The 16,663-nt window shown below is 41.2% G+C and overlaps 1 protein-coding gene across 1 annotated transcript in view; it reads left to right on the forward strand.

Moving 5' to 3' along the window:
• cdk6 (cyclin-dependent kinase 6) overlaps window positions 1-16,663 on the forward strand; it is a 48,023-nt gene that overhangs the window by 27,977 nt on the left and 3,383 nt on the right. Inside the window, exons 5-7 of the mRNA XM_044138324.1 lie at window positions 7,820-7,929; window positions 16,319-16,369; window positions 16,517-16,652. Coding sequence (XP_043994259.1) covers window positions 7,820-7,929; window positions 16,319-16,369; window positions 16,517-16,652 — 297 coding nt within the window. The remainder of the gene's footprint in view (window positions 1-7,819; window positions 7,930-16,318; window positions 16,370-16,516; window positions 16,653-16,663) is intronic.

Consider the following 16,663-nt stretch of genomic DNA (forward strand, 5'->3'; position numbering starts at 1 on the left):
CTTAGAAAAAATCAGAATGTCATCCAAGTAAACGAACACAAACTCATCCAAATAATCCCGCAGCACGTCGTTAATCAAGGATTGGAAAACGGCCGGGGCGTTTGTCAACCCGAAGGGCATGACCAGGTACTCGAAGTGGCCCACCGGTGTTTTAAAGGCGGTTTTCCACTCGTCGCCCTCCCGGATGCGCACCAGGTGGTAAGCATTCCGCAGGTCCAACTTCGTGAAAACAGTTGCGCCGTGTACTGGTTCGAAGGCTGACGAAAGAAGGGGGAGGGGATACTTATTCTTGATTGTGATCTGGTTCAAACCCTTAAAATCAATACATGGCCTGAGAGAGCCATCCTTTTTTGAAACAAAGAAAAAACCAGCCCCTAACGGGGACGTGGAGGGGCGAATAATGCCCGCTGCCAGTGACTCGTTAATATACTTTAGCATACTCTCTCTCTCTGGCCTCGATATATTATACAGTCGACTTGAGGGCAGCGGTGCGCCGGGAAGGAGATCAATAGCACAGTCGTAGGGGCGGTGGGGCGGGAGTGAAAGCGCTTTATTTTTTTGAAACACAGAATGCAGATCATGGTAGTCCGGAGGAATTCGAGACAAGTCCTGTTGATCCTCTTGGTCCTCCTGAGTGACGTCACCCCGAGGATTCGGCCTGGCCGACTGCAGGCAGGTTGCATGGCAGGACCTACTCCACGCGTCCACTCTCCCCTCAACCCAATTAAGGTGGGGGTTATGTCGTCTCAGCCAGGGGAAACCCAGGACCATAGGAGACTGTGGGGAGGGAAACACAAAAAAAGTCAAAACTTCGCGGTGATTTCCTGAGACTATGAGTTCCACAGGTTCTGTCTGTCGGTGAATGGTCGGTAGAGTGCCGCCATCCAGAGCCGTAACCAGGATGTGCGCAGGAAGAGGAATCGTGGGAATATTCAATTGTGTCACTAAATCCGCATCGATCAGGTTCTGCTCGCACCCTGAGTCAATCAAAGCCATGATGTTTACTGACCTTTGTTTAATGGAGAGGGAGACGGGAAGAGAAAGTCGAGATTTCAAACCAGAGCAACCACCCACCAGGACTCCCGTAATCACTGGTGGGCTCTCCCTTTTAGCCGAGCGGGACATGCGGTGACGAAATGGCCCGTGAGACCACAATAAAAGCATGCCCGGGCTTCCAACCGCCGCTGCCTCTCAGAGGCGGAGATCCTTGCTCGACCGACCTGCATGGGTTCATCAGGCGGGAGTGCGTTCGGGGAGATGTCCTCAGAGATGTTCTGTACAGGGCTGTGTGCGAAAAACACAGGTTTAATTTCCTTTCTTTCCCGGGCCCTTCCCCGAAGCCGGTTGTCGATCCTGATGGCCAGGGAGATCAAACCCTCCAAATTGGCGGGTTCGTCCCGGCAAACAAGCTCATCTTTAATTGTGTCATCGAGAGCCTGGACAAAAGCTCCTTTAAGAGCTTCGTCATTCCACCCAGACACGGCAGCTAGAGTACGAAAGTCTATGGCGAATTCAGCCACTGAACGGGAAGCCTGCTTCAGGTTCCAAAGCCGGTGGGAAATCTCAGCGCTGGATTCGGCGTAACCGAATGTTTGCTTAAACTCCTCGATGAAGGAGGCAAGAGGCGTTTGAGCGAGAGCTGTCAGAGTAAACTTAGCTTCTGCCCATTTGAGGGCCTTCCCCTTCAATAGTCCAACCATATAAGCTATTTTAGCAGAGTCATCGGGGAACGAGCCAGAAGCCCGGGCAAAAACAATCGCACATTGCAGGAGGAATCCACCGCACTTTCCGATTTCACCTGAATAATGCTCCGGAGTCGGGGGGGAAATTTCCCGGCCCCGGGGCAATCCCGCCGGTTCCGGTGGCGCAGCTGGCTCCGCCCGCGGCGATGGAGCGGTGTTTGCTGCTCCGGCTAGGTTTGGAGGCTGCGAGTCGGAAGCCAGACGTGAAACTAATTCCGAGACCGTGGTTTTAAGTTGGTCCATCACCTGACCCTGGGAACTCTGCTGATCCAAAAGGGCGTGGAGCATGGCCTCATGACGAGCTAGGTGGTCGGCAGGGGTTAGTCCGGGTCTTGTGTGCGGACCTGCTGGGTCAACATGGCTCGATGGTTCTGTCATGCTGGATTTTAGTTTCCTTGCCCACATGCAGGTGCGCACCAAGAACTAGACTTTTGTGAAATAATGATAGTCTTTAATCATTAATGATTGCTCAGAAAAAGGGAAGAGATTCTGCAGGAGAACGAGGGTCCAGGTAGGTCCGGGGTCCAAAACAGCAGCGGTTCGGAACGGCTTATTGGAGACGCGCTCAACCAGTGAAGATCCAGGCTTGGCTCCCGGAACGAGATCGCGGTCTGTGAAGTACAGAGAGAAAGGACATGAATTACTATGACTGGCTTGATTTGACTTTGGTTTGAGACCATAAGGCTGACTCTGACCAACAAGTGGTAACCATCGAGCGATGGCTGGTGGTTCCTCCGCTTCTTAAGAAGGCAGCCGCAGATTACCGGAATCCCCAGCAGGTGCGTCAAGCTGTCAAACTCCTCCGCGTAGCTCGTCTCTGAAAAGAACCCTCACTCCAACCTGAATCCTGACAATTAGGGAAGAAGGGTGTAAGAAAATGGATGGATGGATGGATGGATGGATGGGCTTTCATTTATTAAGTCTGAATATCTCTCAGACATCTGCGTGAGCAAATTTATAGAATTCAATTTTCTGATATGTGACCCTCTGAAACAATTCATAACTAGCCCCTAAAGGGCTAAAAGCATGAATGGGAACACATTTTGCTTTAGAAACCACAGCTGCTGATCATCTCAGTTCCTCTGAGAGCTGAGGTGATGCAACATAGTGGTAAAGTTGCTTCTGTCTAAACTTGTCTTAAATGGGCTTCTTTGCATACACAAATATTTATAAACATGCATGTAAAAAAATTGTTTTAAGCTGTTCAGGAGTTGCACATCCTTATGGTTGCATTCTATTATGGAGGCAAGGTTCCTTCCTGCAACTCAAATGTTTGATTTTAGAAGTTTTATTATCTAAAACTCTAGCTGGAACCAATGGGACATTGGGTTCAGCGTGAACAGCTTATTAGGGAAGCTAAACCCAGTAGCTGTGGTAAATTTGAGGTAGTTAATGAAAAGACTTTTGTTTCAAGAGAAGCAGACGAGTGGTAATCTTATGCTGGATTAAATCTTTTTGCATCTACTTTCCGTAGCCTCCCATGCATGGGTTATATATATGCCTTAATCTGCACTTGTGGCTGTGTTTTCGAATAACTGTGAGGCGGATATACTCTGAGCTCTAGGTCTGTGGTTCTTCCTAGAAGGCTTTGTGTGTGCTCAGATCAGAGCTGTCTTTTGACTCTGCTGGGTGTGAAATGAATGCAACGTGCTCGAGTCGTGTGCATTTGAGCTGCAGCTGCAAGAGTTTGCAGGAAGAAACTTATTTTTAAAATGCCAACCCGCTCTTCTTACCACAGTAACATACTGCCATGCTTTAGCTGGGAATTATCTTATCATCTGCATTAACGCACTGATACAACAAGTTAGATCCTATAAGAAAACGAACAAAGGAACCAACTGGAGATAAACGGTAAAAGATAACATGTAAATGAGACCATGTGGGTTGAACTGTGGTGTAACTTCATTCATGCTTTTTTTTTCTTTCTTTTTTTTGAGGTTTCATTGTTTAAAACTTCGTCAGTGACCCCTGGTATCAGTATCTTCATTCTAGGCTCGTGTCTTGTTTCTGGTCACATGGCCTACCCCCCACGCTGCATCTCAGCCAACTAGCCTCAACTTCCGCTCCGTTTCCAGTGAAACAGGAAGCAGAGATGAAAGTGTCACCATCTGCAAAATGCACCCTCTGTCTCTATTAATAGTGCCATTCAGTTTTTAAAAAAGTGTGACTGAATTTTTAATTTTTTTACTCTGTTGGATCTCTGTTGACCACAGATGTGGTCAACAGAGATGCCGAGTTCAGCATGCCGAGTTCCGTATCACTGCATTGCAAATGTTAGACACTTACTTTTTTGAACAATTTTTGGATAATTTTGATTTGCACAAATCTGATAATCCAAAGAAAACAGCCCTGCTTCACATGACATATATGTGGCAGACTTAAATTTACCATGGGTATTTAAAACCTATTTGCTGTCTCCTATGTTTAGAAACAGTTTCTAAACTGTCATGCCAGAAGACATGATAGTTTTTGAATTTGCTTTTTCATCTAAGTAATAACTGAACAGTTTCTGGGAAGGTGAAAAAACTATTGAGATTTTTTAAAAGAAAAGCATAACACAGAAGGTTACATTAAAGACAAATTGGAAAGTGGAAAGCTTGTTTTAGTTCAGTAAAAACTGATTGCAATGAACACCAGCCATCTGTCCATCAACACCCCTACAAGCTAAGAAAGAAGAAACTTTTCTTTGCTGTACTGCATCTCAAACAAGGTGGCAGTAATACATCAGCCAGTTTTTCCTTCTCCAGCAGTAATTAGAGTTGGGAGGTCACATCCCAAAAATCTTTCCATTTCTTTTTATCTTAAGTTATTGCACCAAAGCAAAAAAAAAAAAATCATCACTTAATGGCTTGTACAGACATCAATTATTTGTTTTTAGTAAAAGTCAGATGAAAGTTAGGCGCACATGCTACGATGCAAAAAAGGAGACAATACAAAAGCAGGGATGTGTAAGTCATAAGTATGAATCATAAGTTTTAAATTGATAGAACCTATGGTTCATAAGTTCTATCAATTTAGGTTTTTCTTTAAGCAGTAAAAATATTGGAACCTAAATCTGTACAAAAAAATATTGTACTTGCAAAAGTTGTGATTAGTTTGGTAACTTTTAGATTCTCCCATTAATTAAGAGATTAGGACTGCATTGGAGGGTGTGGTGGAGATGCTTGTTTGTCTAATTTCGGGTGCGATGACGGGCAGGTTTTGTAAAATGATTCCTTTTGGACACTTTTTGAACTTGTGGGATCAGATAACTGGATCATCGCATGGAAAAAAAATAGAAGCTGCAGACCTCCAGTCTTTGGTTCCTTTGCCACATGTCTTTCCCCCCTTCCTGTCAGAGTACTTGGGGAAATAAACGCCACTAGAGCAGAAAAAATACTCTAAAAAAGATTAAATTAAATTTTGTTTACATTCAAGTTGTATGTAAATATTAGTAATTATGTTCTCAATGTTTTTGCAAATTATAAACAACATAAATTTACCAAAGAAACAAGTCATGAACTACTTGTTGTCCTCCAAAGCTTTTTTTTTTTGAGTATTGAACTTTTTGGCCCTTAAAAGGCTGTGACGGTCTCAGACAACACCCATCGTGGACAGACATCATGGTTGGATGCAATGACCTGTCTGTCAGCTTAGGTGGCACCTGGGGTTTCTTAAAATGAAAAAAAAAAAAACTAAAATTGAAAGGAAAGAATAGTTCTCCCCTCTGCACCGTCACTGTTAGTCACCAAACTGTGATTTTTACTCAAACATAATTTTATTAATTCTTGCAGGAATGAAAACAGCAAGATGTCTGTTCAGTCTTTCCGTTCTTAGGCAGAAAGTCAGTACCTTTGTAAGCTAGTCTTATCATTGAGGTTTCTCACAAGTAGTCTGGGAACCAACATTTCTGGTTCGGATTGGCAGCATTGTAACTCTTCATTAGGATGTTGACAAAGCCCTTCGGAGCCTTGAAAATAGAGGAGCGCTCCATCGTTATCTCTAAACCCTCCCTAAGTTCCTGCAGCGTGAAAGTACCATGAGCTTCACATGAATCTTAACCACAGCTGCAAAAGGTAAAGTGGATCCCCCTCTGACCCCAAAGTCATATAAAAAATCAAAAAGAAACTTTTTTACTAAAATTCCACTAGTGGTGTCTAATCAGGATCCAGAGATGGCCAGTGCTACCCTGGCAACCCCTCTAACTCTTTGCCATTCGTCACAGGTCCACAATGTTATGATTGTTTGGGTTTCCATCTATTTTCAAGCATAGCTTGCGAAAACAATCCTCATGACTGAAATCTATTTGTCCCTCATATCTTGGTGTGCTTCAACATGACCCAAACATTAACCTCTAGTCACCAAGCTATTTGGTGGTAGAGAATAGCTTGTCTCCACCAACTGAGTGCATTATGTTTTTACGTTCAATCTCATCGCCAGTCGGTTTTAAAGACAGATTGTCATCACTATGTCACTCTCTAACCACGACGCTACCTCACACTTTGAAAAGCTGACCATTACACCACTGCCTCTGTCCTTGCTGGTTGTTCGGAGCTGTGTTACTGTAATGGTACTTCAGTACCACGTGCAACCAAATGATTTAGTTATTTCTTCGAGCACCGGATATCTTGAGAGACTTTGGGTGTGAGATGCAAGACGTTCAGAGCAATTCTCAACTTAAACTGTGTATTTTACAGCATAGGAACGAACCAGGACAGCATGTTTTGTAGTTCGCTGTGTTTTTTGCGTTGCTTGACGTCGGAAAATCCCTTTTTGCCCCTGGGAAAGACTGTTTCAATAATGACAATAATGCATTTCAAAGCAGTGCGTAACACCCACCTCACCCAATGTGAATGCCTTTGTCCAAGAATGCCCAAGTCCGTATGTACCAATTTGCAAATTTTAGATGCATCAATGCTCAAACACACCTGAATAAAATAGTTTAATCCCATCACCAGCAGTCATTCAGCACTGTAAAGCCCTAACTAGCAGTTCATTTGCAAGAGATGCATCTAGAAGATGCAGGATTATAGCTCTTGAGTACTTGGATTGGACCTCTACTTTAGATCTTTCAAAGATCAGATAGCAGGAAAGGAGAACTTTTCTGCTGTCAGTAAAAGCAGCGTTGAGAATCAACACAATGTTGGTTCGATGCAACATGATGCATTTACTGGTTTCATAAATTGATTATGAAAGAAATCAATGCAGTGTGTTTTGAGATAGGATATTTAAAACTGCTGTTACCCCATGATACACATTCAAAAGAATTTAAGCATGTGTGCTGATCTAAAACAGTCTAGAGTTTCGTCACGGATGAACAAAACTAGTCAGGTTAAAAGTATCCGGGTGACACTCCACACTTTTTGCTTACAAGCATTAGCCTCAGAGCTTAACATCCTGATAAGCACTCTTCAGTGCTTGAAGAGGGAAACTGTAGCCAAATGCTGTTGGAAAGAAACACTACAGAGTTTAGGAAAGCACCTGGAACCAGTCCACTCTCTTACCAGGGGTCACTGAGTTTTGTCTGGAGGCTTTCCCTACTGTAGCTGTTAACAGAGGCAGAGGCTGCACACACAATCACTCTGAGCGGTCCCAGGAGTCTCAGGGACAAATTTGGAAACCACGCTTAGTGAGAAGTGACACAAAATGGCTGCCGTTAGACTTCAGGTGCGTGCAGGAGGTATGGTGAAAAACAGGAAGAGTTTGTTTTTTTTGGAATGTTTTCTACTGCATCTATCACATCAAGAATACATACATTCTGTCAGCACGTGATTTTTGCCTGTTTATCAATCAGCTTTAAAGCATTGTGTGTAGCTGGTAGACCGCTGTGAAAAAAAAAAAACAAAAAAAACAACAGAGACTTGTAAATCAGAGCTGGAGGCATGTCCTGCCAGATATGATTTCATGTGTTGCATAAGGCCAAGATGGAGGCAAAAGCTTTTAAGTGTGCTACTCGTGTGTGTATGTGTGCGAGCCCGCATCGACGATGACATTTACCTAATGCTGCTGGCAGTCGATCAGCGTTCAACTCTTTGTGCTCTTACAATGAAGGCTCAGTAGTTTTTTTCGTTGTTTTTTTTCTGCTGTTTGCGGTGCAGGTGGTGACGCTGTGGTACAGAGCTCCTGAAGTGCTGCTCCAGTCCAGTTACGCTACACCGGTGGACCTGTGGAGCGTTGGCTGCATCTTCGCTGAAATGTTCAGGAGGAGGTGAGGCGTGCACAGAAGCAAACACGGCCAACAGGCCTCACAATTTAGACGTGTCTTTGGAATCCGCCCAGTGTATGTAGTGTTGATATCTCTGATAGGCTCATGAGAGGATGAGCAGAAATTAAAATTACAAGAAGGAAAAAAAAACTCAACAGTGGGAGTGGAAGCACCAAACAGTGATTTTTTTTGTATCAGTACCAAATTACACTGCATTGGTAGCTGCTATATTCAGCTTTTATATATAAATGTATATATACATACACTTTAAGACTGTGTGAATCCAACCAGTTTTATTCCAATATAATCACATGCTCCATGTCAAGTGCCCATACTGGTTTCCAGTGCACAACCTGCCCCTGTTGAGTACATTTTAGATGTACAGGTCCCAAAATACCGTGGGACCCATTCGCATGGAAATAGCTTCTGTAAAGCATGTTAAATGTCTAAGCACAACATTTTCTTAACCTCACCAAGTTCCACTGGTGTGCAACAAAGAAAAATAGGGAAGTGCAAAAATAAACTAAAACTGAAATTTATAAAAACAGTCCCATGGGTGGTTTGAACAGGAATTCAATGTCTGGGAGCAGAGCTGCTGTCCTCCCGTGTCTCCTCTCGTCGTCCTGTGTTTTCCCTTTGTGACATAGGTGAACACTGTAGACTGAATGTCTATATTTCTTACTCGATGAGGTTGAGCATTAATTACAGTGTTGAGGATCTAATATGTTAGGTAATCTTTTATAGTTGTTGGGTAGACCATGTTCAGACAACAAGCAAATGCAACGCAAATCTGATTTTTTTCCCCCCCATATAGGACCAATATTTGACTTTTTCAGGATAGTATAAACAGACCAAAGCCAAAATTTTCCTCCTTCCTTCCTGTCCCCATTAAAAAAAAATCCCAATTTGTGCTGCTTTCTATAGATACATATCCAATAGTTTGGAAAGTGACTGGTGTCTCAATAAAATGATTTTGTCCTACTTTTACGTCATCAACATAGGACATGCCATAATTCTGCACAAACAGAAGCTGGTCATGGTCAAATACAGCTGGAAACAATGGCTGAAAATTACTCTGATAGTTCTGAACTTATGAAAGACGTCTGTGTCACCAAAGCGTATCACGTCACAATCCTACCACTCCTGGTTCCCATGGCCATCAGTTGTGCTTTCTTTTATGACTATCTTCCGTACTTTAGTCATTTTGTAATCTCGTGACATTGTCGGCTCTCCTTGCTGAATAAAATCGATCCATAAACGTCAGCATCCATTATGACTTCCATATAAACAATTCCCAGCTGTGTGACTCCAATGTTCTTCTTCTTCTGCGCATGCGGGTTGCTTTGTGCTCGTAAACCATTTGCACAGAAGTCTGAATGCAGTAGCATTTTATTAGGAGTATGAACAACCACACACAAAAAAAATTATTTTTACAAAAAATTTTTATTGAGCATAAAGACCTGCTGTGTGAGTGTAGCTTTAGCCTCACGCTAAAACAATTAGAAAAAACTTTAACCTTTAACTTAAATTCATTTATTCAGAAGAGGGAAAATAAATCCTCTGTTACAGAATAATCGTTCAATAAAGCTGCTGGTGGCACAATTATTGTTTAATCTTATATTGCTTTTAAAATGAATTTAAAAAACTCAAAAAGAAAAGTGTAAATACATGTAAAAAATGCATTTGTTAGAGTTCCTAAAACTGTTCAATTAGTAAACCTTTGACATTCTGTTTCCCTGGAATATAAACACAAAATGACACAAAAGCCCATTTCTTTCAACCACTGCTCACAAGACTAGATGAGGACCCTTAGTCATCTTGTCACCGCCCACAATGAGCAGGATTGTAACAAAGATTTTTTTTAAATTCTGTAAAGCTACAAAATACAGTAAATAGTTAAATCTTGGAGTCACTAAGTCTTCCTAGCAGGCATTAGGTGCCATCTGCGTGTTGTTTTTGGTGTGACACTGTGAAAAAGACATTCATGTCCTACAATGACAGATATGTTGCGCTTTCTAATTTTTTCGGGGAATTAACCGCGCTTTAGGAGGGAAAAATGTGGAAACAACCCACATAGCCACTGCAATGTATTGTGGAGGGAGGACCTGTGATCCAGTTGGCCTTTTCCTCAATTAGTAACCGTGGGAACCTCCTAGGAGTGTGTGACATTGTGGAGCCTTGAGAAGCACTGGTAGGCTTCGTCTGTCTATAGCGTAAGGGTCAAAACATTTCTCAGTCCACACAAATAATTTGCTTGACAAAAATAACCTTCCTCCAAAGCCGTCATGAATGTGGTCGGTACTATAGCTGTGGATTAGCTTGTGCAAAGACCCGTCGTGTTAAAAACTGACATGAAGACTTTCTGGGCAGCCATGAGGATGTGATGACCTGCAGGACTGGAAATTGCTCAGAGAGATGTTGTATTCTGCTTTGGTCGCAATTTTTTATTTTATTTATTTATTTATTTATTTTTTGCTTCATTTGGTAAAAAAAAAAAAGTTTCCAATTATTTTCACCCATTTAAGGTTTTTTAAATCACTTAAACAGTTTATGGAGCTTCATGAATGTAGTCTCCAATTATAAGCAATCCCTTGAACCACATAGGCTGCATTTTGAAAGCCTGTGAATCATAGCATTACTAAAGCTAATGTTTTAATCATAGTTTAAGTTATCTTTACAGTCACTAACTGCACAGTGTTCATGCGTTAGATCACTGTTCATGATTTCTCCTGCTTTTGGAAAGTACCTCTTCTGAACCCAGAAGACCCAGAGTTTCCCTTAATAGCACTGACACGTGACTACTTGATGTTTGTCTTCACGCATTGGTGGTTGTCTGTTTCCTTTCCGTTTGAAATTAATTTGAACGTTTTTTTGCTTACAATAAACTTTCGCCAGGAAGCAAATTATCAACACACTACTTGACTTACACATTTCTTTAAGAATAGACTTAACTTAATAGACTAGATGGGCTAGTTGTAGCATTCCTAACTCAGAGGTCATGATAAGGGTTCACATTTTAAATTCGCGGAAACTAGGATGTTTGGGAATCCTTTCCACTGTCTCACTAGTTAGGCTTGGATGTTCCAGCACTATACATAGTTGTTAAAAACCTGTAGAATCAAAGATTTATTGATAATCATTTTTAAAAGTTTTAAAAGTTTTTCAAATTTTTCAAAATATGTGTCAGTATGGAAAGAGAACTTAAATGTCCACCTTGTATTTTTTCGAGTCCAAGCCATTTAACCCAAAGGTAGAAAGTGAAGAAAGTTTGAAATCTCTACAGGCTTCGTTCACTTTTGATTTTTAGATTTAGATGGTCCAAACAAAGTTTTCATACAGTTTACACATTGAGTCATTTTGGGAATTTGCTAAACCTCTTATCATCACCTCAAATGACACCTGACAGATGTTTTTGAGCAATAGGCAATCACATTTCAGTTGGCTTATCAAACCATTACAGTAACACAGGCTGGCTGTTGTGGTTGAAGCATGCAAGTCAAGATTCTGGTTCTTGGTCTAGGTATTTCAGTTTGTGGTTTAACGAACGTCACACTGGAGGGGCACACTAATAACGGATTTTGCTTTTACATTAGGAAAAATACATACGGCCTGTTTTTTTATCTTGGAAAGAAAATGTTTAAATTTATTCCATAAGCATAGAATAAAAGCTGTTCTGTGTAGACAAAAGCGTGTAATCCAAAGAAAAATGAGTTAGTTGGTCTATACTTGTGTGTGTGTGTGTGTGTGTGCGTGTGTGGGGTGTGCAATAGCAGATAAGAACTGTCGTTCTGGGGCAGGGCGTATTGCCAGGAGGAGCAGCCCTGCTTCCTTCCACAACCGTCCTCTCACCCCATCATGCAAGCATGTGAAAGTTCACGAGCTCAAAAGGTCACACGGGGTTAAAACATTTTGTTTTCCCTTTCAAATCATACTTTTTTCCAGCTTTGCGAATTTACTTTAAGAGCCGAGGAGTAAAACTATTTGGCAGCCAAACTGCACCCACTTTCTTCTTCATTTGTTTTGTTTTTTTGTTTTTGTTTTTTGTTGTTCTTTTATAATTTGTTTTTTGCATTTCTGTCACCAAGAAAGTGAACAAATACCATAGAACCACTTTATATGTAAAGGTAGACCCCAGAAAGCTTTGTCAAATCCAAATGCTTCCCAGGATGCCATTATGATGAGGATAAATGTGTTCTCACTTAAATAGAAATTCCACTTAGATTTGCTGACATACTTAAATAAACTCCTATTTAGATTGAATTGTCTTCAGCTTGGCACTGTTTTGCATTTGAGAAATTTCAGAATTTGAAGTGAGAGTTTGATCTTTATTATAAATTCTACGTGTAATCTATAAAATGTTCTCACACTTGCTAATATCGGTATATTGGTATCAGAAATCTGGTGACTCGAAACAATAATTTTTTTGACAACACCTCTATTAACTGGTGGTTCTGGTGACATTACCCACAAAGTGTGCAACGGAGATAAATGACAGACTGCAGAGCAGATGTTTCTGTCAGACATTTTAAGTTGGCGTCACGAGAAATGATTATTGGCTCCTTAAAAATGTATAAAATGAAATTGCAAATGCGGTTTCCGACACAAATTGGGTCTGCTGTTTAACAGAGCACATACCAAATTAAAGCACTGAAAAATGCTGGATAAGGGATAAGATCTTACTGTCGTCTCAAAACCTTCAAAACTGTATCAGTTCATCACTCCGCAGGGCAACAAAAGTAAATCCAACTGTTCAGTGCCGTACTGTGCCGAAATTATGTTCACTGGATAATTTTTCCAGTTGAACCAAGGCAAAAATAATTTCCCCTTCAAAGTAGCACTTCAAATATCTGCTGAAATCCATAAAGCATATACAAACATCTTTTACTGTTTCTTTAAAAATGTCCTTTTCTGTATGGAGCTCTTTTAGAAGCAAAAGGATATTGTCTGAATCTGTTGGAAATTCCTCCTTGACAGCAGGTAGTAGATTGTGTGTGTCATCTAGGCTAGGGTTTCCTTTTGTCTCTCAGTTTGACAGTGAAAGCTGTTAAAAGCTTTGCTGTGTATTTGTAAATGTGGGCGTCTTCATATTTTGGCACCTGACCAGTTTTTCTTTAAGCTGGAAGGTGAGGCAGAGTCCTTTGATGACCGTAAGCGCAAATATCACTCTCTTTTAGTGATAAAGATGGCTTTTTAAAAGGACACCTGTCAGAGATTAAAGGACACCTGGAAGAAGTGATGAAAGAATGCAAAAGGAAGATTTAGGGGAAAGTGCAGAAAAGACAAAGATGAGGAAATGCTGTAACTCATATTAGCTTGCACCTAAACTGTGGTTAAAGGTTATAAGTCAAATGTCTCTGGAGCTAGATTTTTATAAATTCCATGTTTTGTTTAAATTTTGCATGGGTTGCAGTCTTGGTTTAGAGCATTCATGTTCTTCGTCATTTCATGTTACAGAAATGTCCATACTTTCACAAGGACTCAAAACCTTTTCCCCATTACTATTTTTTTTTATCTTCTTTCCAAACAACCAAACTTGCCTTTGTGGGCGGAAAAAGAAAAAAGAAAAAAGTAAACAACTACATACCATCATAAGAATACAACGTGTGGAAATTTAAGCAAATATTAACAAGTCTGCATCTGCATGGCAAGGATGGTGTCTGACTCATATTTCAAGAGAATAAGGGAGAGAACTTCTGCTTGTTGACATTCCACAAATCGAAAAGCCTGAACGTGGTGTGTTAATGGTCTGGGAGAGGCCCTACATCCTTGTTGACTTTCTCACAGCTCGAGACTCGATTGATAAATCCTCTGCAGACAGTCATGTGCACATGTCCGCACAGATTGACATGAAGGAATCCACCAAAGCTTGCACAGCACTCGCTGGTCCATGCAGTCAAAGCGGAATATGCATTTTATTAAAAAAAATTTATTTCTGTCTATTTCGCCCTCAGACAGATTGACACTCTCACGTGCAAACATGTGCACACATTCCAGAGGTTGCCTCAGTGGAATGTGGGACAGTGCCGAAATGGCACTAAAGGAAGCGTGACTCAGCTGCCTGTTCCAACCTCGTGTCACCCTTCGACTTACTCATGCATTTGTGTGCGAATCCGAGTTGCACTTTGTAAACTTTTCAGAAACTTTTTGAGAGGACTCTAGTACCATTGCTTGACTTTGCATTTTCGCAGTCTGCGTATCTGTATTTTATTGAAAATGTGTAGATGCACAGTTGCGCCAAACTGTTGACTCTGCACATGCCAGTGGTCAAACTTAGGTGAGCTATTCCCACTTATCCTCCACCGCAAACCAACAAAGCACTCTAGGTTTAAAAATGGACCTCTTGGAATTATCAGCCCCACTTGTTTTGGCATGATGACTTGCTGTAGGTGATTTTTTTTTCTTTTTTTTTCTTTGCAACTGTCAGAAACTGGTTTGGTCTGATCTTAAAATGCGTATCAATAGCTTTATTCAAAAGACTTCATGTGGGGGAATTGTCCTTGCAGTGGTTAAGCAGCAAAGAAACATTTGTTGATTTAAAAAAAAAGAAAGGAAGAAAAGGTAGACTCACATAATTAAAATTAAATCTCATGCCAGATTTGAACTTCTAAGCTAGAGCTTAGAGGCTGCTTTCATTGTACAGTCTTGGGTGAAAAATATCTCTGGCTTTGATTGTGTAGGAAAGTGTGGGTGTTCAACTATGCAAAGCTTCCTGCAAGTGGGAAAACACAGGGAAGTACAAGGTGGCTGGCAGCTTACTGCTGACTTTGTTCAAGTGAGGTGCGCTTGAACAGTACTCAGGCCAAAAGGCAAAATACATTACAATCCCCTTGCAAAAATATTCATACTCCATGAGCTTCATTTACCTAATTAGCAAATGTTCTAGAGTTAGCTTTCATCTTAGTATAGTATATCCAACAATACTTCTGGAAAGGCCTGAGAGGTTTGTTGGAGAATAATAATGATCAAACAGCATCTGAACAAGAAATGGAAGGAGATTTGGATCCGGTCCTTGAAGTATTCTAAAAGAATACTTAGGACTCAACATCTCAAAGAGTTCTGTTCAACCAGCTCTTCAAAACTGAAAAGATCATGGAAACTGGGCAAAATGTGTTTTTATTCGTAGGGCAACTACTAGTTGTGCACAGATCTATTTTGAATCAAAAATAAATCCATTTTTGTAAAAAAAAAAGACTATATAAAGTGTTGTGTGCATTTTGATATAAAGCGCATAGGAGACTTAACAAATACATGGAAGAAGGTTTGTTCCAACAAAAATCTTAGTTTTTGACCAATGTGGAAAAACAAGGTCTCTGGAAGAAAACTAAAATTTGCACATCATCTTCAACAGTAGGTAGGAAATGGTGGCGGCAGCATCGCGCTATGCTACTTTCGAAAGCAGAGAGAGAGAAGTTGGTCGGAGGTGTTGGAAAGATGGATGGAGCTAAAAACCAGTGGAATTCTGGAATTAGAAGAAAACCTGTTGGTGGGTGCAGAAGAATGGGTGTTTTCATTTGCAAAAGATTTTCATTCCGCTTCACGATCATGCCCCACTTTGCACGTTTTCATCATAATGTTTTATTAAAATAGAGATATTTGTAGCTGTTAAATGAAATTTTGTGAAAATGTTTCTTCTGTGTAAATGTTTTCAAAAATACTGTGTGCATATTAATCCGGGCTTCGGTGGAGACTCACCGTTGTTGTGTAGTAAAAGTTTATTTACTTAGATATTTTTTCTGCCCTTCAGTAATTCAGAATTGTCCGATTTCCCCTGCTATGCCTTGAGATTTGAGGTGAATAGGTTCATTGAAGCCCCTCTCCCTCCTTCCCTTCCAGGGAAACTTGAACAGGAAAGTCTCATTTCCATGGCCCTTTCGGCATTACAATAATCCAACTTTTCTTTCATGAGCATTTCAGTCCCAATTGCCTACTCACATTGATGAAGCAGGGAGCCAAAGCTGACGCATGTAGGAGCTAAACAGGCTTTTTCTATCCTGCGAGGCGACTGGTAGGCTTGTGCTGATGATGACTACTGGAATTTGTGCGAGTGCCAGGCCCGAGCCGTGACCGCCCACGGGTAGCCGAAGACTGCCCAAAGCCACAGGAACCACCAGCAGTCCTGCTACTGCTCCCCTCCCTCTTTTCATCCTGGTTCCCTCCTTCCTGTCTTTAGTGGTCTTACCAATGCTGCTCCACAATCCTGACAACATGTGGACTTCAAATGTTCACGTCAGCCTCTCACATTCCTATTGCCTGGAGTCAAAAGCCTGGATATGAGTTCCGTTCACCTACAGCAGAAATTTGGACTCTGAAGCTTGTATCTGCAGAGAATTTGGTTTACAAATGTCATACAGATGGCAGCGAAACTGACATGTTCTTTTTATTCCCTTCCTAGACCCCTTTTTCGAGGAAACTCTGATGTAGATCAGCTGGGAAAGATCTTTGAGTAAGTTTGAGTGTAATTTGCTTCAAAATGAGACAACAAAAACCTTCTCAGGACAATGGATTGTGCATTAAAGTCTGTTACTGACACAAATGCAAAAAATAAAAATAAAAATAATGCTTATTACTCATAATCTTTATCATTTGACAGTGTTGTTGGAGTACCTTCACCAGATGACTGGCCTCAAGAAGTGGCCTTACCACAGAGTGCCTTCACACCCCGACCCCCAAAACCAGTAGAAGACTTGGTGCCAGACATGGATGAGGACGGACGAGGCCTGTTAATGGTAGGTAAAAT

This window comes from Gambusia affinis, linkage group LG14 (assembly GCF_019740435.1).
Source record: "Gambusia affinis linkage group LG14, SWU_Gaff_1.0, whole genome shotgun sequence".
In the NCBI taxonomy this organism is placed as follows: Eukaryota; Metazoa; Chordata; class Actinopteri; order Cyprinodontiformes; family Poeciliidae; genus Gambusia; species Gambusia affinis.